This window comes from Talaromyces stipitatus, genomic scaffold (assembly GCF_000003125.1).
Source record: "Talaromyces stipitatus ATCC 10500 scf_1105507295515 genomic scaffold, whole genome shotgun sequence".
In the NCBI taxonomy this organism is placed as follows: Eukaryota; Fungi; Ascomycota; class Eurotiomycetes; order Eurotiales; family Trichocomaceae; genus Talaromyces; species Talaromyces stipitatus.
In genome coordinates, this window is record NW_002990118.1 from 2,094,132 (window position 1) to 2,117,939 (window position 23,808).

General features: G+C 46.0%; 9 protein-coding genes across 9 annotated transcripts, besides 1 other annotated feature; 5 read left to right on the plus strand and 4 right to left on the minus strand.

The window, feature by feature from the left end:
* Nucleotides 1–323: 323 nt before the first annotated feature.
* Nucleotides 324–3,890, plus strand: TSTA_048150 (lipase, putative; the record flags this gene model as incomplete). Its single annotated transcript, XM_002485280.1, has 2 exons — nucleotides 324–680; nucleotides 737–3,890. The coding sequence occupies 2 exons, from the start codon at nucleotides 324–326 to the stop codon at nucleotides 3,788–3,790; spliced, it is 3,411 nt and encodes a 1,136-aa protein (XP_002485325.1). The 3' UTR covers nucleotides 3,791–3,890.
* Nucleotides 3,891–3,907: 17 nt separating this feature from the next.
* Nucleotides 3,908–4,896, minus strand: TSTA_048160 (uncharacterized protein). Its single transcript, XM_002485281.1, has 2 exons — nucleotides 4,722–4,896; nucleotides 3,908–4,653 (listed from the first exon to the last, which is right to left on the minus strand). Exons 1-2 carry the CDS (start codon nucleotides 4,848–4,850, stop codon nucleotides 4,459–4,461), a joined length of 324 nt encoding a protein of 107 aa, XP_002485326.1. The 5' UTR covers nucleotides 4,851–4,896; the 3' UTR covers nucleotides 3,908–4,458.
* A 94-nt stretch (nucleotides 4,897–4,990) lies between these two features.
* On the plus strand, nucleotides 4,991–8,968 carry TSTA_048170 (structural maintenance of chromosome complex subunit SmcA; the record flags this gene model as incomplete). Its single annotated transcript, XM_002485282.1, has 6 exons — nucleotides 4,991–5,566; nucleotides 5,625–6,536; nucleotides 6,588–7,481; nucleotides 7,541–7,613; nucleotides 7,667–7,794; nucleotides 7,847–8,968. The coding sequence occupies 6 exons, from the start codon at nucleotides 4,991–4,993 to the stop codon at nucleotides 8,966–8,968; spliced, it is 3,705 nt and encodes a 1,234-aa protein (XP_002485327.1).
* Nucleotides 8,969–9,007: 39 nt separating this feature from the next.
* TSTA_048180 (uncharacterized protein) lies at nucleotides 9,008–11,293 on the minus strand (the record flags this gene model as incomplete). Its single annotated transcript, XM_002485283.1, has 2 exons — nucleotides 9,146–11,293; nucleotides 9,008–9,063 (listed from the first exon to the last, which is right to left on the minus strand). The coding sequence occupies exons 1-2, from the start codon at nucleotides 11,271–11,273 to the stop codon at nucleotides 9,008–9,010; spliced, it is 2,184 nt and encodes a 727-aa protein (XP_002485328.1). The 5' UTR covers nucleotides 11,274–11,293.
* A 256-nt stretch (nucleotides 11,294–11,549) lies between these two features.
* On the minus strand, nucleotides 11,550–13,288 carry TSTA_048190 (uncharacterized protein). Its single transcript, XM_002485284.1, has 2 exons — nucleotides 12,814–13,288; nucleotides 11,550–12,735 (listed from the first exon to the last, which is right to left on the minus strand). The coding sequence occupies exons 1-2, from the start codon at nucleotides 13,187–13,189 to the stop codon at nucleotides 11,780–11,782; spliced, it is 1,332 nt and encodes a 443-aa protein (XP_002485329.1). The 5' UTR covers nucleotides 13,190–13,288; the 3' UTR covers nucleotides 11,550–11,779.
* A 513-nt stretch (nucleotides 13,289–13,801) lies between these two features.
* TSTA_048200 (uncharacterized protein) lies at nucleotides 13,802–14,669 on the minus strand (the record flags this gene model as incomplete). Its single annotated transcript, XM_002485285.1, has 4 exons — nucleotides 13,802–14,047; nucleotides 14,101–14,176; nucleotides 14,367–14,607; nucleotides 14,630–14,669. The coding sequence occupies 4 exons, from the start codon at nucleotides 14,667–14,669 to the stop codon at nucleotides 13,802–13,804; spliced, it is 603 nt and encodes a 200-aa protein (XP_002485330.1).
* A 1,337-nt stretch (nucleotides 14,670–16,006) lies between these two features.
* On the plus strand, nucleotides 16,007–17,030 carry TSTA_048210 (uncharacterized protein; the record flags this gene model as incomplete). The annotated part of the gene is made up of 2 exons (XM_002485286.1): nucleotides 16,007–16,077; nucleotides 16,112–17,030. The coding sequence occupies 2 exons, from the start codon at nucleotides 16,007–16,009 to the stop codon at nucleotides 16,767–16,769; spliced, it is 729 nt and encodes a 242-aa protein (XP_002485331.1). The 3' UTR covers nucleotides 16,770–17,030.
* A 1,412-nt stretch (nucleotides 17,031–18,442) lies between these two features.
* Nucleotides 18,443–19,993, plus strand: TSTA_048220 (pheromone response protein, putative; the record flags this gene model as incomplete). The annotated part of the gene is made up of 3 exons (XM_002485287.1): nucleotides 18,443–18,531; nucleotides 18,579–19,080; nucleotides 19,133–19,993. 3 exons carry the CDS (start codon nucleotides 18,443–18,445, stop codon nucleotides 19,991–19,993), a joined length of 1,452 nt encoding a protein of 483 aa, XP_002485332.1.
* An 867-nt stretch (nucleotides 19,994–20,860) lies between these two features.
* Nucleotides 20,861–21,271: a mobile genetic element.
* Nucleotides 21,272–21,819: 548 nt separating this feature from the next.
* Nucleotides 21,820–22,369, plus strand: TSTA_048230 (uncharacterized protein; the record flags this gene model as incomplete). The annotated part of the gene is made up of 2 exons (XM_002485288.1): nucleotides 21,820–21,904; nucleotides 22,191–22,369. 2 exons carry the CDS (start codon nucleotides 21,820–21,822, stop codon nucleotides 22,367–22,369), a joined length of 264 nt encoding a protein of 87 aa, XP_002485333.1.
* Between the last annotated feature and the right edge of the window lie 1,439 nt (nucleotides 22,370–23,808).

Sequence of the window (23,808 nt, forward strand, 5' to 3'; positions counted from 1 at the left end):
TTCCAATCATGATTCGATAGCGTGTTCAATCCTCGTTTCAGATGCACAAAGTCTCAACTCGAAAGAAAGTGTTGGGAGAGAAGACGGACTGATCAATCGGGTTGAACGACTGCGGGTCAATCACATGTCAAGGAGAGAACGCGCCTGACGTAACCAGAATGATAATGGCTTCGTTCTAGACTTCACTGGCAAATTGGCCATACATCTTACAATACTTATTTCGATCATCACAGACATATATACATAACAGCAAAGACGACCTGTGCTGGATGGGTCTCGCGATGAGCATATATATAGTATTTCAGCACGATTTCTTTTGAGTCATGCCTAGGGACCGAGACACTTCCGATGAACTAAATATCTCAGAAAAACAACATGAGGAGGACAAAACCTCAAGCAATTCGCTGATTACTTCCGCTGCCAAAAGCGCCTCTACTCTACTACCTCAGTCAATTGCTTCGGCCGTTTCGTTCATTACGCAGTCAACTTCCCTTTCTCTGCGCATTGGGACGTTTTTTGGGGGCGCTGCTTTGGGGAGTGCGAGAGTGACAACTCTGACGGGGTTAGAATTGAGTAGAGTGGTTGTAGAGGCTATCTTGACGAGGGCTGGGCGTGATGTTGCGGGACATAGCCACGGAGAGTACGGAAGGTTGGAGGCTGAATCTTTACTCGAGCGCAGTGTGAGTTATGCCCTCAACTACTGGAATATTTCATTTGCTGATGGTTCAAATTTCAGTTAGCAGCTTTACATTCAACCGTGACTTCAACTTCATTCTTTGCCGCAGCGGGCTTCCACCTGTCCGAAGTAGCGCTTTCGTCGTTGTCGAATTTGTCTCAGAATCTGCTATATACATTAGATTCGATATTGGGATCGACAGAATCTTCGCGAGCGATTGCGGCGATTATCACATTGATTCGAAGGGAATTCTCGAAGAAAGAAGAAGGCGAGGACAATGCCGTTGTCGGTGTTGGAGACTTGCTTGTGGGATCCGTAGGCTTCGCGCTGTTGCAGCGTTGGGGCCGATTAAATTCAGAAAGGCACCTGCGGGAGACAGAGGGCGAGGTCACTATATGGGATGTTGTCATTCTGGATAACGGGCTGAGGGCCGATGTCATCGGGACACAAACAACCGGATATGCTCAGAATATGTTGAACGACGCTGTTGGCGATAGGTCGAGGCCAGCGTCATTCATGGATCCTGGAGTACACCAGCAATCAATCGATGCATTAGAGCGTGTTCATAATTGTCAAGATGCTCACCCATGGAATCCATCAACGGACGTCCACAACCAACTCTCAGATGAAGACATCCGCAACTATATCATGAGTCAGCTACCTCAAGGCAGTCGTGCTTCCGTTAGAACCGAGTTGGTAACAGCTCGTACTATCACAGTGGACATATTCGATGATGACGTAGCTGAAATTGCTGCACCTCCAGGAACAATGATGATTGAAGAGAGGTTCCATCACGACCAGGAGTCGCAAGACGCGGCCAAGCGCCTACCCAAGCACACTGTTGTCTTTCAGACAACTTTCAATAAATCGCAAAGTACAGATCTACGGACAGAAGCTATTGCAAATGAAAATCAGAAGACTGAAAACGTTGCTTATAGGATCACCGATATAACTGATGCAGATAAAACAAACCCTGGAGAGGAGTCATCCCAAGATGCCTCACGGCCAATTTTCTCTGAGAACCATGCAAATGAAGGACGGCGAAGACCTCGCCGTATCACGAGTTCGTCATCGTTGAGTGGCTCGGAGACCCCTCGCAATACTTTCGGAAAGGCATCACTCTCGAAGATCACGCAAAAGGTGAGGGTTGGTCAGGGCGAAAAGTCGGCTCTTAAGAGCAAGGATACGACGAAGAAAACACAAGGAAAAGGTTCCTCAGTTTTGTCGAAGGCAAATAAAGTCCCAAGAAATGGACCTCAGAGAAAATATCCAGCTGGTATATCAGAAAACCAGCACCCACGGTCGAGCAAGGGCGGCCTCTACAACCCGACGTTGGCGAGTCTCAATCGATCTCTTCCACCTATTCCGGTGGGCGAATACCCCAGGTACCGTTCTACGCCGTCTCCCACGGCGAGCAGAATGCCTCAACCCAATCGAGCTCCCTCAAGAGCGGGACTATTCCACCCTGATGAGGACACCGAATCTTTTGTTACGCATACCGACTCCTATTCAATTCATTCGATCGACAGCCGTCCCGGTTCTGCGGCTTATACTCGAACTCATATCCGCAGTAGCAGCTCGATGTCTCGAACTCGCCCAGAAGATGCCCAAAAGTCTTCGAAGCGCGATTTACAACCTCCGGGATCTCCCCAAACTCATCGACGGTCACGTTCGTTTGTACCTAGCATATACTCTATGGCCACTGGTTCCGAGACATCTCTGATACTCGCACCTCGACCCCGAAAAAGTGTATATGAAGATGAATCAACAATCATTGGTTTGAACCGGAATGGCTTAGTTCCAGGCATATTCCCGCATAACCACTTGGTCAAGAATATACGTCGGTTTTGTCGATTCTCATCAGCTTCCTATGGTTCCAATGCGCTCAAGGTGATGGGAGTACAACATGATCAGAAGAGAATCCAATATCATGACCCTGAAAACATAGAGCATAGTTCCTTCTCAAATATGACTGGACTTCCACAATCCACTATCCTTCTATCCTCATACGTTGATCCCGCCGGCGGCACCAACTCTGCGGGAGAGACTGAGAGTGGTTTTCCTCTTGTACACTATCTCTTTCTGGACCACGAATCAAAGGCAGTTGTGCTTGCTCTCCGTGGAACGTGGGGCTTCGAAGATATTCTTACAGACATGACATGCGACTATGATGATCTTGAATGGCAAGGGAAGAACTGGAAAGTCCACAAAGGCATGCACGCATCCGCCAAAAGGCTCCTAGAGGGTGGTGGTAAAAGAGTCATGGCAACAATCAAAGCTGCTCTTGAAGAGTTTCCAGATTATGGAGTAATATTTTGCGGTCATTCTCTGGGTGGTGGTGTAGCCGCTCTTCTTGCGACGATGATATCTCAACCAAATGCAGATACCTCTGGACCGTCCTTTGTAACAGCCTCAGCTTTACAAGCAACAGAACCGCTGCTACTGACAGCTAGTCATCAGCAAGAAGCTACGAAGGCGTTCTCGCTACCACCTGACCGACCCATACATGTCTACGCTTTTGGTCCGCCAGCGTGTATGTCACCGTTCCTCCGCCGTGCGACTCGCGGTCTCGTCACAACAGTCGTTAACGGCAAAGACGTCGTCCCATGCCTCTCACTTGGGATATTGCATGATCTCCGCGCCGTGGCTCTATCATTCAAAAAGGATACCACCGACTCAAAATCACACATTCGGTCCCGTGTCTGGGATGGTCTCCGCCAAAGCATCCTCAACAAATTCTACGTGAACCAACCACCCATCCCCATAAACGCCGGCGAAGGTCTGGGCGAAGATACTTGGGCATGGTCCACCTTACAGAGCCTACGTGATGAAATGATCGCGCCAAAACTCGTGCCACCCGGTGAAGTTTTTATCGTTGACACAATGCGGGTGTTGCAACGTAATGCGTTCATGTCGTCAGCCGGTCTTCGGGAAGGAGAAAGTAGCCACCCTCAATTGGGTAGGCCTGCAACCAGAGTTCAGTTGAAGTTTATTCGAAATGTAGAGACGTATTTTGGTGAGATGAAGTTTAGTTCTGGGATGTTGGGGGATCATAATCCGGTGCGGTATGAGGCTAGTCTGGCCGCTTTAGCGAGGGGAACTATTGATGACTGATTCCCATCCTTTTCCTTCGGTTTTCTTTCTTTTTGCGTTTCAGTCTGCAATGGTTTCAGGGTGTTTTCAGGGTGATTTAGAAGGATACTACGGAGTTGGAAGATGATATGGTAAATCTAGATGGTTGGGTATAATGGATGGAAGGCAATATCTCTGAATTTTCACACGGGTTGGAAAACACATATGTAACTTCATTTTGTTTCCTTTTTGTTCTTGCAGCGTCTTCTGGTTTTGGGAGAAACCTTATTCTTCCGTATTGTGTACAGAGGCATATTATTTAGACAGAGATAGATTGTGAATATACTGTCTGGTTTGATCCTGCATGGGATTCCAGCTGGAGTCAGCCTGTGCGCAGATCGGGAAGCTGTAAGCGGTGCCGATATATATCCCTGGGTTTCAATGTGAGCAGTCCCGGTACTGCTTCGAGCGATGTAGTGCTTTCGCTACGGGTGGGATACAGCTGCGATCCACACTCAAATTGATGATCTTGTTTATTCGCTGAATCCGTCTGGTCTCGGTGACGTCAGGTGCCTGATGAGTGCCCTCGAGATAGCCTGTCGTAGAGAGGTAAAATTCCGACTGTTCCGCCGTAAGGCCGCAAGAGCCTTTCTAGCATTGCTTAGATATTTCCCAAATTTCGTCCAGTCTTGACGATAAGTCCATGCTTTTCATTTTGGCGTCTGTTCTCGCGATGATTCATTCGATGTCGAGGGCATACCCTTCCTCGCCCTTTCCTCAATTCTTTCCTCAAGTTCATGTAATTGCTTTTCGACAGTGGCCTTCTTCGACACTAGAATTCCCCGTGCAGTCTGCAGTGCTTCAATTTTCTCCTCAAACGTAGCTTCGTAGTCTCTCTGAGTTAACTATAAAACTTGTAAGTATTTGCAATCTTCCATAGTAGCGCAGATTGAAACTGCTGTTATAAAAGTACCTTTTTCTTCTCTTGCTTTGTCGCTAGCTCTGCTCCATACAACGAACCGCCGATGGTAATTGTCACTGCAGCAGCAGTGTACACGTACATCAAGACCTTCCGATTTGAGGCTGCTATTGGTCTTCTCATATTGGCGGTTATATGAGTAGAGATAAAACAATGCTGATGTGTCTTCAGGAAACGGAGAAGAAACAAAGTTGTCTGGAGATACCCACTTTTATTTGAACTTTAGCTGGAGCTTAGTTCTGCCATCGCATACCGCCTTTTTAATGGATGTCGCGCATGTCGCGTTACTGTCGCGTGGGGACCCAAATCTCAATCTGCGAAGAACTCAGCCGCTACCTCAATATGCACGCAAGATAACGCATCAGCTCCTCGATAAACTGTGTGCTTGGAGTGAGGATCTGAAAACGATGACTTCACTACAAGTGCCGCCCCAAGGGCGCCGACGAAGACGCGTTGTTGACGAGGAGTACGAGGATGAACGATCAACCAGAGCAACAACCCCGCTATCCCAATCTTCTACTAGCAGCAAGCGTATTCGACTTGACGATCCTGATATAAAGAATGATGTCGATGATGATGCGGACGGTGATGATGGAAACGATACAGAGCAATCCGTTGCTAAAGTTCCCCTGACAAAATCTGCGTTACCGCCTGGTTATACTACCTACAAAGATTTCCAGCCTGGCGCAATCGTGAGAATGAAGTTGAAGGATTTTGTCACGTACACCAACGTAGAGTACCACTTCGGTTCGCAGTTGAATATGATTATTGGACCGAACGGTACTGGAAAGAGTACGTTGGTGTGTGCCATATGTTTAGGCTTGGGTTGGGGGCCGCAGGTATGAGCTAGCAGCGTTTAGATATGCTATGTATCCAGGCTGACTTCTGTTTTCCCAGCATCTCGGACGAGCAAAAGATGCGTCCGAATTTGTCAAGCACGGCTGTAAGGAGGCAATCATTGAGATAGAACTTGCACGGGGCCCACCATTCAAAAAGAATCCCGTCGTACGCCGGGTCATCAAATTTGAAGGCAACAAGAGCACTTTCTCTATTGATGGCAGAGACGCAAGTAGGAAGCAAGTCATGAAACTCGCCCAAAAGTTCTCTATTCAGATTGACAACCTATGCCAATTTCTTCCTCAAGACAAGGTTAGCGAATTCGCAGCACTTACTCCTGTTGAGCTACTCTACTCCACTCAGAGAGCTGCAGCAGGACCACAGATGATAGAATGGCACGATGATCTCAAACGCATTAGAGCAGAGCAAAAGAGATTGCTTGCTGACAACAAAGGCGACCGGGACCTCCTTTCTAACCTCCAGAATCGACAAGAGTTGCAAAGAGCGGATGTTGAGCGGGTACGGGAGAGAGCAAAGATTAAACGACGAATTGAGATCCTTGAGCTCGCTCGTCCGCTTGCTGCATACAAAACTTTTGTGCCGCAGTACCAAGAGATCAAAAACAGAAAGCAGGAGGTGGAAGCTGAACTCCAGGCATTGAAAGCGGAGGTAGAACCAATTTTAAGATCACTCAATGCAAAACAAGAATACTTCACCCGGACGGACGAGTTGGTCAAGTTCAAGCGTCGCGGACTCGTGGAGGCAGAAAGCTCTGCAAAGCAAATTGCGACGAGGATGGATAAACACGAAGAATCAATGAAAAATCTTACGATGCAGATTGAGTCAGAGAAAAAAGAAGGCGCAACTTACAAACAACAGTTGAGTACGATTCAGCAAGCTATTAACAGGATAACCCGACAGATTGAAGAAAAGCCGGAAGGTTTTGACATTGATGCCTATAATGAGAAAATTGTAAGTAGCATTGTGCAAGTGTGTTGTGCACTTTAGCTAACTCTTCATCAGCGGGCTTGCCAAAGAGCCATCAAAGATTTCCAGCATCGAGCCGAAGAGATCAAAGAAGGTCGTGCAGCTATATACGAGCGCCTGAATGAGAAAGAGACTCGGATCCAAGAGACGGAGAATGAGCTACAAAATCTCGAGACTCAAAATGGTCAACGAGAAGCCATGCTCAGAAAATTTTCGCCAGACACACACCGAGCCTACCGATGGGTTCTAGACAACCAAGATAAATTCGAACACACAGTTTACGGACCTGCGCTCATCGAGTGTTCAATTAAGGACCCGAGATACGCCGACGTAATCGAATCTCTGCTCCAAAAAAACGATTTTCTCGCATTTACCACCCAAAGTATTAAGGATTTCAGAACGTTGCAAAAGGTATTGAACGTGGAGTTAAAGTTGCACGATGTCAGCATCAGGAACTGTACGACTTCATTGAGTGACTTGAAACCTTCAATATCAGAGGAAGAGATGCGTGATCTCGGGTTTGATGGTTGGGCCAAGGACTACCTTGAGGGACCGGAACCTGTCATAGCAATGCTCTGCAACGAGCAATTCCTTTTCAGGACACCAGTTGTTCTTCGAGAGATCAATGATCGAGAATACTCTCGAATGGAAAGCCACAATGCAATCAATAGTTGGGTTGCTGGCAAACAAACCTACAAGGTGAACAGGAGAAAAGAGTATGGTCCGGGTGCAACGTCAACGCAGGTCCGACAAGTGCGACCAGCAAGATTTTGGACCGACCAACCAATAAATGTTTCATTGAAACAGGAGCTTCTGGACACGAGGGCGCAGCTTGACGCCGAAAAGGCTGAGATTGAGAAAGCCATTCAATCCTTCAAGTTAGAGCTTACTACTCTGGGTGCTGATCACAAAGAAAAAGTCAAAGAAAAGGTATGTTCCCAAAGCATAACATCAACATTTCCTACTGACACGATCCTGTGTCTGGTTAGAGTGCTCTAGAAAAAGAGAAATCGGACAAGCAGACGGCTCTAGTCAACTATCGATCACTTCCTGAGAAGCTCAGTATGACTACACCTTGAATGCAGCTCAAGTAATAATTACTAACAACGTCCCAGGGCAACAACAAATCAAGAAACGAGATTTAGAGAAAGGTTTTGAGGGCTTGCGAGGTAGAGTTCAGGCGATTCGTGCAAAACAGGATCAGGTTGCCCTTGACAAAGCAGAGACTGCCATTGCTTGCGCTGTACGTCCACTTCACCTTTTTTAAGGCACTGACTTCACTGACTGTCCTACAGGATGCCGTAGAGAATCTGCGAGTATTACATCATGATTTGATACAGGCGGAAATCAGAAACATCGAAGCCTTATCAGATTTTGAAAATCTGAGGATGCGAAACGAGGAAACCAGACAGAGGTTGGATCAGAAACAGGATGAACTCAAAGAAGCTCATTTGAAGCAGAGGGAGGCCGCGGCAGAAGGCCGCAGACTTCGCGATGAAGTAGCGAAAATCCGTCAGTTGGCTAGTACGGAGCCAGATATGTTAGAAGTTCTTGAATCCGAGAGCATCAGAGAGTTGACTATGGACAAGTTGGAGGCGGACATTGACTCAGAGAAAGCACGTCTCGAGCTAACACATGAAGTTAGCGAAGGCATGGTCAAAGAGTTTGAAGATCGTCAAAGAGCAATTGACAAACTACAAGACAAAATGTCTAACTATCAAGCGAAGCTCAATGATCTGGAGAGCGCTATCCAAGAGATTCGCGGCAAATGGGAGCCACGGCTGGATGCTCTCGTTAAGACGATCTCAGATGCATTTTCTGATTCTTTTGCTCGTATCGGATGCGCTGGACAAGTCACGGTTGACAAGGTTGAAGACGAACCCGGACCAAACGGCGAACCCGGTGGAAGCAACTTTGATCAATGGTCAATTCAGATTCAGGTCAAGTTTCGCGAAACCGAGAATCTTTCAGTGCTTGACTCTCATCGACAATCTGGAGGCGAACGTGCCGTTAGTACTATTTTCTATCTGATAGCACTGCAATCCCTTTCGGCATCACCATTCCGTGTAGTGGATGAGATCAACCAGGGTATGGACCCAAGAAACGAGAGAATGGTCCACGGACGTATGGTGGACATTGCATGCGCTCCACGAAATACCTCATCCAGTGCCAACGGTGCCGACGACGTTACCGGAGGAGGTGGAAGTCAATATTTCCTCGTCACCCCAAAGCTGCTCAGCGGATTGCACTACAGACCGGGAATTACAGTGCAATGCATTGCCAGTGGTGAACATGTACCAGCGGACTTTCACAGTACTGATTTCCGGCATGCCATTGAGAGCATGAAAAAAATCAAAGCTGCTAAAGCCGGACACTCACTTACGAATGGCAGGGCTCAGTCAGTGCGAGTTCAATAGGAGGTTGTTTCTCTTTAGGTGACATGAATTATACCCAAGCTAATCGTTGACATGTACATATTTAGAATAGCTAGCATAACTGCGTCTGACATGATCTTTGCACATGTTAGATTTCTTTTTTTAATCTCCTAACTATGAACACATAACTTGCAAATTCGATCTAAGTCGACCGCTTACCCGGTTTCTGCAACCCCAAAGCCCTCTCGATCCAAATCCTAGCAGCAGCCCTAACACCACCATCCATCACACACTCCCTCTCAACAACTTCATGAATCGACCGCCGAACGGTCTCCTTATATTCTTCTTTCCCCAGCTTTTTATGAACAAGGCCCTTCTTTCGACCCCCAATAACGCCTATATTTCTAGTACTCGGTATCCGAAGCAAAGTCTTCTCAACATCATACCCAACCTCTTTAGCGACGTTCATCGTCTTCACTGTCAGTGAGCCATACATCGAATTCAGGACGGCGACTGAATTGGGATAGGAGCCTAGTAGTGATGTACTAGCTGCTTGTTTCTCTGTACGGAGAGCTTTGAGGTCTCCTGTTTGTGGATTTTCTTCGCTTTGGTGAGGATTGCTCTTGATGTTGCTACTCTTCTCGTTCTTTGGTGGGGAATAGCGATATCTCGTGCCAGACAGGGCATGTGAACAGCATGGGATTGATAGGAATGGTAAGGGGTCCTCGGGGCAGGCGAGTGCAGCTAGCAGTGGTGTCCAGACAGTCAACTCATCGGCATGGTTGGATATGACAAACGTTCCCTTTGAGAAGTCTCCAGTGGTGTAATGAATGCCATTATGTATTCGAATATTGTCCACGCAATTTTCAGTTTCTTGCTGTTGACTATTTGCCGTCGTTGTCGTTATCGAGCTAGTCGAAACAAACTCCCCCACAAAAGGCTCAGGAATATAAACAGCCTCTCTAAGCTTATCCTGAACCCGCTCCGGAAAAATTGACCACGTCTTTCGTTGCCTTGCATCAAACCCCCATCCTTCATACCCTTCCATAAGAAGCACATAAACAAGCACTCCATTCCCACAAGCTATATCGACGAACCCTGGAAAACTATCACCACCATTACTTGCATCTCCTTCTCCTGCTTGTTCACCCCTTTCAGCCTTTGGGATAACTCCATACATATTTCGCCAAAGCTCGATTAGAAATGCTGTGATGGCTAGATCTTCAAAGACATGTTTCGATGGTTCTGTTGTTTCGACCCATCGTTTACATAGGTCGTGGGAATAGGTGGTTTTGAGTCTTGAGTATGTGTTTTGGGTCATGTGGCGGGGAATTATGTTGTCTTTATCGGGATTATAGCCTTCGTCTTGGAATTTTGTGCCTGTTGTATTGGAAGAATTGTGTTGTGAAGTAGATGGAGTTGTATCTGTCGATAACACCGTAGGACGCGTGTTTCGTGCAAGACGTATATGTGTCGATAACATATTTTGTAGTATTCGCTCAAGTTGAACTGAATATGGATCGTAGCCTTCTGCTGGCGGGAACGGGAGAATATGAAGAGACAGCGTTCCATTACCAGAGGCTTCAGCTGTCTCTCCTTCTTCATAACGGGACGACGAAGCAAAGGAATGGTCTTCATAATCATACAAGTATCCCCATCCGCGGATAAGCGGATGGTAGAACGGTACATCCTTGAGACCCTTCAGATCCGATAGAAACAGATACAGTACCCTCTGCACTGCAACAGCATCGACATCCTCGGCTTGCCTCAAAGAGCAGGAGGAAACACCCTCGTAATAAAGACTAGTCTGTTTCAACGATCTATCCAGTTTCGGTTTTCTAGGGATCAACTCGCTGACCACTGTGCGTTTCAACTCAAACCCGGGAATATTCGGTGCTTCTGCCTTTGCCTCTGTATATGGAAGGTGTGATTCCGAGCTATAACTAGAAGACTCATTGCCCAAAATCATCCTCTCCTTCTCCCGAGGCGTCTTCAGTTCCCCGGCACTGTCATATAAAATATCCGCACGGAACAAATGCGGGGAATTCATATTCGGATTCCCCAACAAGAAATTGTTCAGATTATACATGACATCTGGGGTAAATGAGAGCTTCTCTCGAATAAGATCTAGAGATGTTACCCAATGTGAAAACCCTCCTCCATCATCCTGGTTTTCGGGAGGTGACGCTGATGGTAACGTGGGCTTATCCGCTTTTTCTGCATAATTATTGCCTTCGAGAGTGTCACTGTTGCTATCATGAGTCCTGTAAAGGATATTCACGGATGGTATAATAGTTTCCTTGAGCGGTTTTTCGGTATTTGCGATTGAAGCTCGTTTTCGACGCATATTCTGTGGTAGTTGTCTTCAACTGTTTTGGTGTGATTAGATGGTGCGGTTCAAAGTCTGCGGCTTCAAAAAATTTCTAGAAAAGGTACGGTACAGCCAACCCTACCCGCTGAGTTTTCGATTAAGAGAATTTTGGTGTTCCAAGGCTTTATTGGCTCTCAACATGATTTCCAACTGCTTCTTCTCTGTTGACACTTTGCTAGGCTTAGCGATATTAGTGTTGCTTGACGACTATTACTCTTTCCTATAGACTTAGGGCTTGAAGTTTAAATTTGAGCTGGTTTTCTATACCTACATATACAGGTAAAGGTCTAGACGAATAAATGAGTACCAAAAAAAGCACGACGATTTTTATAGAAATGTCCAAACATGCTAAATGCCAACAAGGGAAACAAACAAAGCACTCAAACAAAATGGTATCTTCCATAACACATTCAAAAATGGGACATAAACTCCAGAAGGTGCATAACAAATGGGACTGAAATATCGAAAGAAGAACAGCTATCCTAATTCCCAATCAAGCTCACTAACCGACCTTTCCATTCATTCAAAGTCTTATCTTTACTTGCTGATTCGGCTTTTGCCTCTTCCAAGGCTTTTTCCAAGGCCTCATTTTTGGCACGCAAAGACTCTGTCTGTCTCGTGACCTCCTCTACCTTAGCAGCCTGAACGCGTAATCGATCAATCTCAGTTTGCGAGATGCCATTGGGTAGGCTACCATGCACCGACATCGACCTCCGCGAAAGGATAAGTTGATTATCTCGGATACTGACATCCTGGCGGAGTTTGACAATTTCGGATTCAAGTTCTCCGATCCTTTGTCGTAGCGATGTTACGCTTTCTAGTTCGCGGTAGAGTACCCATAGCGCGGAATCGACCTCGGAAGATAAAGTCGCGAATTTGGATTTGCGAGCATGCGAGTCCAATATTGAACCACCACCGCCGACGTACGCAGAAGGAGATGGTGCTGTTAAACCAAACTCGGGTCTAGTGGATATAGATGGTAGGGTAATAGAAGAAGGATTGGGCGAATACGGCGCAGATACTTCTGGAAACCGATGCGAAGGCACATTTGCACGTCGCGTCTCCCCTCGAGACATTGAGCGCGATATTTCAGCGAGTATAGACAAGGCCTGCGAATTATTTCCTGTAGACGTCGCATTTTCCTCCTGATCGGCTAGATGCGCGTTGCCTCTTTTCCTCGGGTTCCCTTGTGTCTGCTGATTATTATCCGCCAAGGGTTCGGGGGACGGCGACGCAGGGGGTGTTAAGGTCGGCGGTTGTTCATGCCAGTTGCGATGGACACAGACCGCGCAAAACCACTGTCTCCTCTCGTTGTATAGTGAACCGCGCGGTATACAACGATCATGGAAGGATTTACTGCATGTGAAACAAGGAACCAGATTTTCGGGTCCGGACTTGCGGCACGCCATACAAAAGTCCTCGTGAATTGAGCCGAAGCCTATACCAGCGATGTTAGCCGATGAGTCTCACAGGGTTGCAAGCGCGAAGACTAGAGACAGGGTAAGGAATGTCTTACGCCTCCATTCACGATATCGCTGTATTTGTGTCTCCATGGGTATGCGCGCATACGCTGCGATGGCAACTTCCACAGACGGTGGTGCTGTATCTGAATCAGGATCCCATTCAACTGCTTCCTCTCCAGCTTTGTCTGCCTTGTCTTGGTTGTCCCCAGCGCGAGATACTCCACGGTCTTCTGAAGCAGGCGTATTCCGCTGACTAGTTGTTCTGCGTTTCGATGCTGCTAATCTCGGTTTCTTCCCTCGAGGTTCACTGTTGGTGGCGTTAGTAATCGTCGGAGTAGTAGTCGCATCTGCGCGCTGAGGAGGAAGTATAGCGGTGTCGTTAGCGAGGATCGGTGGCGGCCATATGTATTTTGTTCGTGCACGAGGCATTATCTTAGGATTTCTTTTTCCGAAGATCTGCTGGGTGTTTTATAATCGATATGCTTTCTGAGGCTGTACGTACTGTGCACTTCGTAGTGTTTTGTGGATGATCAATCAAAATCTAAAGGTGTGGAGATTCATGACGGATGCCGTGGCGCCGTGTCCTGAATTAGTGTATTGGTAACTTTGGTTTTCCCTACTTGAATTACTTGGATTACACGGTATTTACCTATCGGAAACTTTCGTGCCTTGTAATCATGATTACTCAACCACCAACTCGTTCACTAAACACCATGTCTTGATATTTGACGAAATATAATTGGTGACTCGCTAGGATTTACTCTTGTTGGATTACAAATTGGCGCTGAATTTGCTATGTCAATTGTACCGAGGTAGAATAGACAGCATCACCATGACCAAAGTTCCTCTTCAAGTTTCCCAATTCGGGAATTCTCGCCAACGATGAACGAAGTCTCGAGAATTTATGTGTCAAGGGCTTGACTCTTTGGTGATATTTGACGTACATGAGCTCACTATCACCTCTCTACAGGCCCATCATCTCTCACTCCTCCTTCGAGTACCAGCCCACTGTCCTCTCTGAGCTCTCCGTGAACCAGTCACTCATCCCTCAAAAGCTCTCTCGCAGTGGGCCGGTCCCGTAGACCTAAATTCATCATCTTGAGCATAAATCTTTTGTCCGATAATCGCTTCTTGTGTATCCTCTTCAGCAATCTCCCTGTAAGAAATGGGGAATGGTCCGAACCACTGATGTTGGCGAACGACAATCTTAGTATTGTACATTTCGTGACCTTCTGGCTCTTGAGGATCGAAGATGTGAAATTTAAAACCCCATATAAGATTAATGAGCTGTCGTACCGTTAGACATATAGGGGTGAGATAGAGAGACGGGAATCACTTACAGTTACCCCTAAACTCCAAATATCGGCAGCAGTATTCCATGCAATCTCAAGATGAACCTCAGGTGCACGAAACAGACTTGTCCCAGTGGGTATGCCACATTGTGCATACACAGAATCAGTAGTCCTCCGCAGTCAGCTAACTTTAACTCTGAAAATCGGATTCTCCCCACTTCCATGGTTTACTAGAATGTTGGTTGGCTTGATATCTGTAGACTTTCTCTTAGCAGCCACTAAAACAGTGAGATATACTGACCAAAATTGCGTACATAGCCACCATCTTCATGCAGCACGGCCAGACTTCGAGGAAATTCCTAGTCACTGACTTGATTTCTTTCCTGGTCAGTCTTTGTTTTCTAGATGCTCTTGTCCAGTCATCATCAAGATACGCATGGATAATGGCTGGGGCTTCGAGTGGAGATTCAACGTCGTCTAGGAGACGGTGTAGATTCGAGGTACGCGGCTGGAAGCGCTTCAGGATATCCCGCTCGTTATGGAGGCGCCAATTCCCTTGAACACTTTTGACACCTACCTGGTCTTGATTTTGGTTGCTGCTGAACGTTAATTAACATCGTGTTAGGATAACGGAAGGCCAAATAGGACATACACTACAAAATAAACGAAGTCGGAAGCCTATTGAGTTATTCTATAGTTGCCTATTTTCCCTTGAAGGTAATTCACCTAAGCGGAAAAGAGACTTGGACATTATTCCATTTATCATCTGTGCCATAAGAACCTGGAAAGTAGAAAATAATAGGCAAACAAAGGGATCCATGTTAGAACATAGCTTCATAAGGGTCCCGGCTTTGGTGTGCACTTTAACTAGTTTATTTCTTCGCCTCTGCATTCTTCTACCACTACTAATATGATGATTCTTGGGACCATTTCGATCCAAAACTTGAAATCTCAGAATGGAAATCTTGCCATTGGAGTTCATACACCTGATATGTGAATATGTACATGTTACGGACTCGGGGGTTCTTATATCACGATATGTCTTCGGTTACTAACCCGTCTTCCAGCATTTGACAATGCAACTCTGCAACCCTTGCAACCCTCGTACTATGCAGAGAACAACTGGGAACCGCTAGTAAAGCTTCTAAAGGCCGTCAAACGGTCGGAAGTCATCAACTATGCCGTGGCAAACAATTTTCCAAGCTGCCTTCTAAAAGCTATTCATCAATACTACTCAACTTGTCAGCTCAATATATGGAGCACGCAAAATATCGTTCTTGACCTTCCTGGCTTGGGAAACATGCCAGTTTCCGCTTCCCAAGACTCTAGATCCGTTTGAAATCAATCTGTTTCGCTCTCCATGCCTTGGCGCTATTAGTTTATGGTATGCTGACTGATTTGATCGCGAAGGTCGCAGTCGTGCGGAGCAAGAGGCAATAATCCCACGAGTTGCCATGGCCCCAAATTTGAGAGATTGGAAATTAGATGTTGGAACCACCTACACCAAAAAGCTGCGCGCATACTAGATGATCTAGTATGGTAAGATATAGTATGGAACAGAGATCAGGCAGAATGAGGCGGGATTCCCAACATTAGACGCAATATGGCAAAGGACTATGCCAAAAGCAACGAGTCTTGGGAAGACCTCTTATCTTCATTTGAAGAACCTTTACCAGCGCCGCCACAACCCGTTTCACTAACTTTGATGACTGGCGGCTTTTCCAAGTGATCCTGTCTTGGCGAAATGGGGGGACTTCCCGCTTTCTCATATTTGTGCCCTGGATATGCTGCTTGCTGAAAGAGTGTCTAGGATAACTAACCTTTTCCTCGGCCTAGAAAGGCTCGAGCGACTGTTTATTAGTCTGGACAATGAGCGATTATCTGGACTACGCCCAACCGGAGACTTTCGTGAAGCGGACTATATGCCGATTTTTGGCGCCTGAAAAATGTTAAAATGCTCCGTATTCGTGGGTTACATGATACATCAACACAGCATTTTCGAATACAATGGCGAAACATTGGAAGGTTTGATCATTGAGCCAACACGATTTTGGAATAGATCTCACTATCGTGATATGTATTATTCATACCCAGTGTTTGAGAACAACGATATCGTTATCTTTGCGAAGATGGCTCCTCAACTCCGGGAACTTCGTCTTACGATTGAGCGATACACAGGCAACTTTGCGGAAAGGCTGCTCTATGAAGCATTGGAGCTGTTCCCTCATCTTCAGAGTCTTATCGTCGATCTTCACTATAGGCCTCGGTCAAGTGAAGCTTTATGGCCTACAGGTCCTGAACCTCGCTCAACTCACACTTCAGAAACTTATCGATCAGCGCTTGTAGATGCTTTTATGAATACTGCCATGGATGAGGATTTGTCTCTCCAGATTTGGAATGCGATATACGCCAAGAGACAAAAGGAAAGCCTGCCTAAATTTCGAAACCTGCTCCTTGTTCCAATCGGTGGGGATTTATTTGATAATTTCGCTGAGCAGAATGTGATGTTCCAGCTGTCTCGCCCTTTTCTCATTTCCAACCGTGAGTTTGGCAAGTCGAATCCAGAGATTTGTGAAATTGGTAGAGGAGAGAGATTGCTTCACGTGAAAAGAGGAGCCAGTATTAACCTCGAACCTGAGGGTCGACATGCCCCTAAACGACTACAGCCAATTATCAAATCTCTGTGGAAATTGTTCGACTTCGAAATGGAGGATTGAACTTTGCATTGGAAAAGCTTCCAACTGGACGACCAGACTGAGCAATAGTTGTAGCGGCTGTCTTATCCCAAAAACAAGCAGCATCCCGAACCTGCACCAAACCTTATTTTAACATCACCGAATGGTGTCAGATAACCCGGATATCCCGCGAGGGAGAAGATAGGCTATTCGATCTCGAAGGTCAGCCAGACACCTCAGGAGAAGCCATCTTCTTATCAGAGCTCAATATAGCCCTCAATGTTTACCCCTCATGATAGCTCACAAATCACCCCGTCAAAAAATGTCTATAAAAACCGGCATTGGAACCTGATGCATTCGGAAGAGACACACAGGGAGAGAACTCAATACATACAATCTTGCTAGTCTCTTCTTCTTTTCTTATCCTAGTAAACCACTATTCAGGATTGGCCTAGAATAAACCCACCAATCCGACAAAGGGTAGAACCCTTCTAGAACTGTGAGGGTGCCAAGCCAGATCTCATAACAATCCATTGCTATGCCTAATCTAGGTGCTATTCGACGAGAATACAAAACATAAGGAAAGGAAGAAAGAGAACGGAGTGCGCGATCACTGAGCAGTGTTGAATAAGGACCACCAAACAGACTAAAACTTTTTTAAACCCAATATTTTATGCACCTAATCGAGCAATGCTTTGGCTGGTTTTTGACAAGAGCCATGGGTGCATTGTAATTGATGTTATAGGGCTAAGCAGTAACCCATCTAACCCTAAACACCAGTGCCATCGCTACTTAGGGGATATATGAGGTTGACTTATGATACCCATTTTCTATTCTTCTAGCACATACGACCATAGGGTGTGGAAAACAGGGCTTCCCGTCCGCTCAGCCGTACTTAAGCCACACGCCGGCTGGTTAGTAGTTGGGTGGGTGACCACCAGCGAATCCCAGCTGTTGTATGTTTTTGATTTATTTACGTCTTTTTTTTATTGAGTCAGGACTCATATAGATCAAGAATCACTGCTTCGTAATTTCCTTCAGTAGATTTACCCAGACTCCCAGACAGAAATTGGCTCCAGGGCAGAGATCCACAGCTGGCGTAAGGAACTGACTCAGGAATGTAGATAGATTTGCGAGAACTGACTAGAAACTAGAACTAGACAAGAAACAAGAAAGGAAGATACCGTAGAACATAAAGAAACAGTGAGGCATTGCTCGTACAAAGATGCAACAAAGAAACATCGACAATGAAGCAGCAACAAAGAACGTTGAGACATTCTCAAAGCGGGGATATCTAGAGCGCTAAGACTTGTAGGGTTTGAGCGAGAGCAAACCCTAACACCTGGGCAGAGATTGGCTCCAGAGATTGGAGGGGGATTGATTTCTGGGTGCTTTTACCTGCTTAGTAAGTTTCAAAATTTTCAAATTCCAAAATTATTCCACCCTGAATGCTAAGAATTTACTAAGAAATCTGATCGTAATACTTTAACCAAAAAAGCTAGTCGGAGAGACACTGTTGTTCAGACGTTGCCAGAGTAACGACCCAGATTACTAATCACTTCTTGTCGGCAGCTGCACTAGTTGTGTTCACGCAACGTGACGGACCACTTGTTTTGTAACAAGACAACCATGCCTCCCAAAAGACAGCCTAGTGTCCGTCACAGGACAGGTGCCTCACAATTCAAATTGACACAAAAAAAGATCAGAAAATCACCATGATTGAGAATCAGAAAAGAAAAGTCTCGGCACTTCTGAGTGACTCGTCCAAACCGGACACAACCATACGCAAGCGACAGAAAGGCGAGTAAAAATCAATCAAATTAATTCGAAAATGAAGCTATAACCTTCCAGTAACTTTGCAGAATCTCCCAAGGTTGTTCTCACCAGCGCGCCAAACCGACGACTCGATGTTTTCGTGTTTGGAACAAACTGCGGCGGTGAACTTGGTTTGGGTGACGCGACCAAAAAACCAGAGATACCAGGCCCAGTCCTAAACCCAAAATTGTCCGCTGAAACCGTTGGAGTTGTCCAACTTGCAGTTGGGGGAATCCATTCTGCTGCTTTAACCCACGACAATCAAATCCTCACATGGGGCGTTAATGACGAATGGACGCTGGGCAGAGACACAACCGTTGAAAGTAAAAAGACCCCCGTAGATGCTACCAGCGATAACGGAGAGGAAGACGACGAAGATGACGATGAAGTGGAACTTAATCTTAAAGAAGCTACTCCGCTGCCTGTGGACTCTTCGCATTTTCCAGATGGCACTGTTTTCACTCAGTTGGTCGCAACCGACAGTGCAACATTTGCCCTTACGAGCAAGGGTTTGGTATACAGTTGGGGTACATTCAGAGTATGTTGCCCTTTTTCTTTTTCTCTGTTTGCGCTAAAAGGAGACGGGATAGGACAACAACGGTACAACTCGCTTCTCACCCAAGTCCACAATCCAACGAGCACCTGCCTTGATACCTGACGTGAAGGACGTCCTAAAACTTGTCCCAGGAGCACAACACGTCTTAGCCCTAATTTCAAATGGCACTGTCTTTTCTTGGGGCAACAACGAACAGAATCAACTCGGAAGGCGCATGATCAGCCGCCTTCATGAATTCCCATGGCTTGTTCCTGGACAATGCTCACTCCCGCGTGGAATTATTGATATCGGTGCAGGAATTTATCATTCATTCGCCATTCATAAGACTGGCCAACTGTACGCTTGGGGATCCAACAACTTCGGACAGACCGGAATCTTCCAGAGCGCGGGTCAGAGTGATGCCGTAATACCGTATCCTACTCCAGTCCCAAGTCTAGGAAAAGGATCAGGGATTGTCAGCGTAACTGGTGGAAAGGATCACAGCTTGGCCGTGAATGAGCAGGGCCAATGTCTTGCCTGGGGTCGCATCGATAATAAAGCCCTTGGTATTATTGCTAAGGACATCCCAACCTCTGATGTAATATTCGACACATATCAGAAGCCTCGAATTCTCAAAGTGCCTACACCTATAAGTGGTGTTGTCGGAAAGGTTGTCTTTGCCGCCGCGGGGACAGATCATTCTTTCGCCATTACTCAGGATCGCAGAGCATACAGCTGGGGCTTTAACGCTCAACATCAGGTCGGTCACGGGAATGAGGAAAAGGATGAAGTCGAGCAGCCCACACAACTTAAAAACAAACATGTGTCTGGCAAAATGCTTGTATCGGCCGCAGCTGGTGGTCAGTTCAGCATTGTGGTGGGCCTACACGGACCCCAAACGAACGGTGTACATTGATGGACCTGCCGCCTGCTATCTGACCTTACCGATGCCTCAGCGGATGAGGACTATCGTCGGCAAGCCGCGATAGTTCAAAGCAAGGCGAATAAACTACAGGTTGCTCGGCACAAGCTCCAACAGGAAGAAGCTATTGGACACTCAAGAGCTAGGGCTCGTATACGTAAGTTCCGACACAAGCGTGATGCTTGGATTCTTAACTTACCGTTAGATAAGGTGATCAATTAAGGCGTGAAATCGAGCAGTACGAGGAAACCTTAGCAGTTGAGGAGCGGGTTTGCCATCGTTTAAAGAGTGTCTTGCACAGGCAAGAAAAACGTCTCCAAGAAGAATTGCGCTATTATGAAGAGATGATGGTATTGTCGAGGTATGATTACGCCACCTAATTAACACCAACATCGAATTTATCCAGCCCCGACTGACTAACAACCCACCACCGACAGGATTCCTATTCCAAGAGAGATCGCTGAGATGATATCTCAGTACAATTACCGCGGTCGTTACCGCTAGTGGTTTCTAGCACAATCCTTTCCCATGATTTGGTACAAATGAGGTGTGCATGAGGATGTGTGTTACTTGTTTTGAGAAGGCAATCACAAGTGCGAGGCGTGGGTTAAATAGAACCGCATGTTTGTATATGAAGGAGCGAGGTATGCCCAGGTGGCTTTTTGAGGAGGAATATTGTTGTCTCTTACTTAGTATGCATCTATATAGAAATCCTCACTTCTTTTTGGTTTGAGTTCTTGAAAAAAAAAAAAAATACATGTAAACTCATTGTAATTGCTGGGAAGCTGTCAGGTCTCAGGGGATCCTTCAGCGGAGGGCTTCGGAAGGAGCCTGTAGACTTGTGCCATTTACTCATACCAAAACATCCTTCATTTGTGACGCCGTAGAGAGCTTATCTCGCCAGAATTGTCGTTGGGACCGCCTAGTTATCCGGCGGAAGTCTGTCTTTGAGCAAAGGCCTGAGCGATAGTTGTGTAAAGCTTTCTTGCAGTCATTGTTCCACCATGGCTGTTTTATTCCTTGTGATAGAGTCTTCTTAGCAGAGCCTCTATATGCGCTCTGAATTGAGGATGTTAACTCTTTAGCAAGAGTATTCAGGTCTTCTTCTGTTGTGACTGAGCTCTTGACTCCAGCGAGATTAGAGGCGTGAAGTGAGAGGAAGCGGGCGTGATCTAATGTATCAAATCTCAGTTTTTGGGCTGTTTCCGTTAATCTCTGGTCCCACAGCACAGTAGTTATTAGTGGCCGATGATCTGACGTTGCGTCTAGATGGTTTGCTATCCTGGCTTTCGGGGCTTGAGACAAAGCTGAGGTCCAATACATTACCTCTATCGTGTGTAGGGCAGTCTATTTCAGAGATAAGTACCAACCCTTGATGGTCCAGCCAGTCAACAAAAGGCTCCGCGAAAGTTGTGGGGCTGCCACCTATTTAGCAGGTTGAAATCGCCCGCAAGTATCGTTGCTTGAGAGAAATACGTCTCAGGCAGGGATGTAAGGGCTTTTATGGCTTCGCCGGCTCTAATAGAGCCGGTTGGAACATTATAGATATTGACTATCAGAGTAGTCTTTCCTGAGGGGAGAGAACCTGAAGGAAGAGAAGATCAGAAAGCACTTCAGGATTAGTTATATGCGGGCGCAGCTGGGAGGTCCGGATACCCATCTTCTTTCGAACATAGGTGAAAACCTGGGGCCGGCCGTTTATCGCCCAGCTATCTGTTGGAGAGAAGCATTCAAATGATGAATGCTTTTTGTGATCTGTCGGCTGAGATCTTTGAATATATATGGTTCTTGTACCAGGATAATGTCGATGCCACTAGAGTATGCCAGTGCGAGAGCTATCTCATGTGCAGCTGGCATGCGGCCTACATTTATTTGAAGCACTCTTAGGGGTGCTTTTTGAGTCGGGTAGTGTTGGATCATAGTTGCTGTTCAAGTAGAGAAGCAAGCTGGTTTTGTGGTTGAGGGGTAGTGAAGCGAACTGCACGAGGGCTTTGCATTCTCCTGACATCATAGAAAAGGTTTCACAGTTAATCTTGTACGATCGAGACATCGATAATGGATATCGGCACTTGACCTGTTTATCCAGTTCCCTGCTTTGACCCATAAGGATGTCTTTGACACACAACAGCTATACAGTCGCCTGGATATGCGTCTTGTATAATCGATTGGGAAGCTTCAGGATATTTTCCAGCGTGGTGGGAGTTCACCTGTGCCGGAATTGGGTTGAGTCAAGAGGATAAGGAGTGGAAGACTTTGTTACAGAAATATATGCCTGATTACACAGACGCCTGCGAGTTCTGGTTGGACTTTTATGCTTTATCCAAGTATCCTAGTTTGGATGAAAGAGGGATGGAACTGCTCAATGGGTAAGGAAAGGAACAGCCCAAAAGCATAAATTGAAGTCTCAAGTTTCTGTCTGCAAAAGGTGATCGATATGGAAGTATTGACAGCAAATACAATTCACTAACTTAAGATTATTAGAATTTACATAACAAGAAGCTCTTTAAGACCAATACAAGATCCCTATAAAATCTTAGGATATTAATATCTTCAATTAGAGCCGAAATTCTCTGATTTTACAAAAGACATAGGGTTTTCTGAATTATTCATCAAACAATATACTAGTCACAGTAGCACAGTCTTAGGACAGCCAGTTATTGTGATGGCTCAGCCCTAGCTTCCGGCTTGATGTCATTTATTGATTGGGAATCCTTTGAATAAAGGTCTCCATCAATAATTGTGATATCGACTGGCGTTGGCATTTGTTATTGATACGCACTGATTCCCTATTTGAGATGCCGACACGGCAATAGAGGCTTGTATGAGGCGGACACTACCGTCAATGAGTGAATATGGATGGAGGTCTAAATACGGACTGTTTCCCCTCGATAGATAGTTTCCCTCTTCATACTCAGTTTATCGTCAACGCTGGCACCCTAGGTAGTGAATGTCACTTTATTTGGACTGGTCGTATGTTACAGTTATCCGAGGAATGAAGCGCTGACACTGGTTCTGGTAAATTACGATCTTGAAGAAAGAATATGAGCTGCTTCTGATCATGCCCAAAAGGAAGGACTTTTCATGAGAAGAGAAAGAAAGTCGCCGATATTCACACCTCAGAATTAGGAGAGTCAGTGACTCAGCTGTCAAGCTGAGTGATAAGCAAACTGCCGAAATGATCAAGGATTAGTTTGTTGACCTAAATATTGATTCAAAAATATAAATAGTTGGGCATGAAGATCTCAGATAAGCCGGTTGTAACCAAGGCTCATCTTTTACCTACACCAGAGGTCTAGACTGTTCTGGTCAGTATGCCAACCTCACCAACATTGATCCATATTCCTCTACTATCAGTGCTAGGCACAATCCCAGATTCTACTTTGACAATACATGAAGGATCTCGCCTGTAGATATTTGTTTTGTATATATGTGATCGCTAATCCTTCAGCATTACATCACCTACAGGGATCCTGACTGTCGGAACTGGAATATCATCTTACCCTGGCGCCTAGCGCGCACAAAGAATATCTGTATCTGGCAATCTTGTATCCCCTCCATCTTGGAGGGCAGTCATCAATATTACGATTTCGCACCGTATTGATCAGGCTCGTAAGCTTGCTTTATATCATATAGCCTTTCTACGTATCCCAGTGCTTCCTGATCCGGGATGTGGGTAAGCCAACTGTATGGCCCGTGATAACCAGCTGAATTCCTGTATGGAGTCATGTGTGGAAGGTAAAGATTGACCTTTTTGACGAATTGCTTCTTGGCTGACAAATCGTAGCTTGGCGTGCTTCCCAGAGTGGTGA

Bases quoted from the DNA above. Each gene is read 5' to 3' on its own strand.
- TSTA_048160 (XM_002485281.1), bottom strand. From the start codon at position 4,850: ATGAGAAGACCAATAGCAGCCTCAAATCGGAAGGTCTTGATGTACGTG. The intron at 4,654-4,721 runs GTACTTTTATAA...CAAGTTTTATAG, and splicing joins CAAAGCAAGAGAAGAAAAAG to TTAACTCAGAGAGACTACGA.
- TSTA_048190 (XM_002485284.1), bottom strand. From the start codon at position 13,189: ATGCCTCGTGCACGAACAAAATACATATGGCCGCCACCGATCCTCGCT. The intron at 12,736-12,813 runs GTAAGACATTCC...TCGCTGGTATAG, and splicing joins GCGATATCGTGAATGGAGGC to GCTTCGGCTCAATTCACGAG.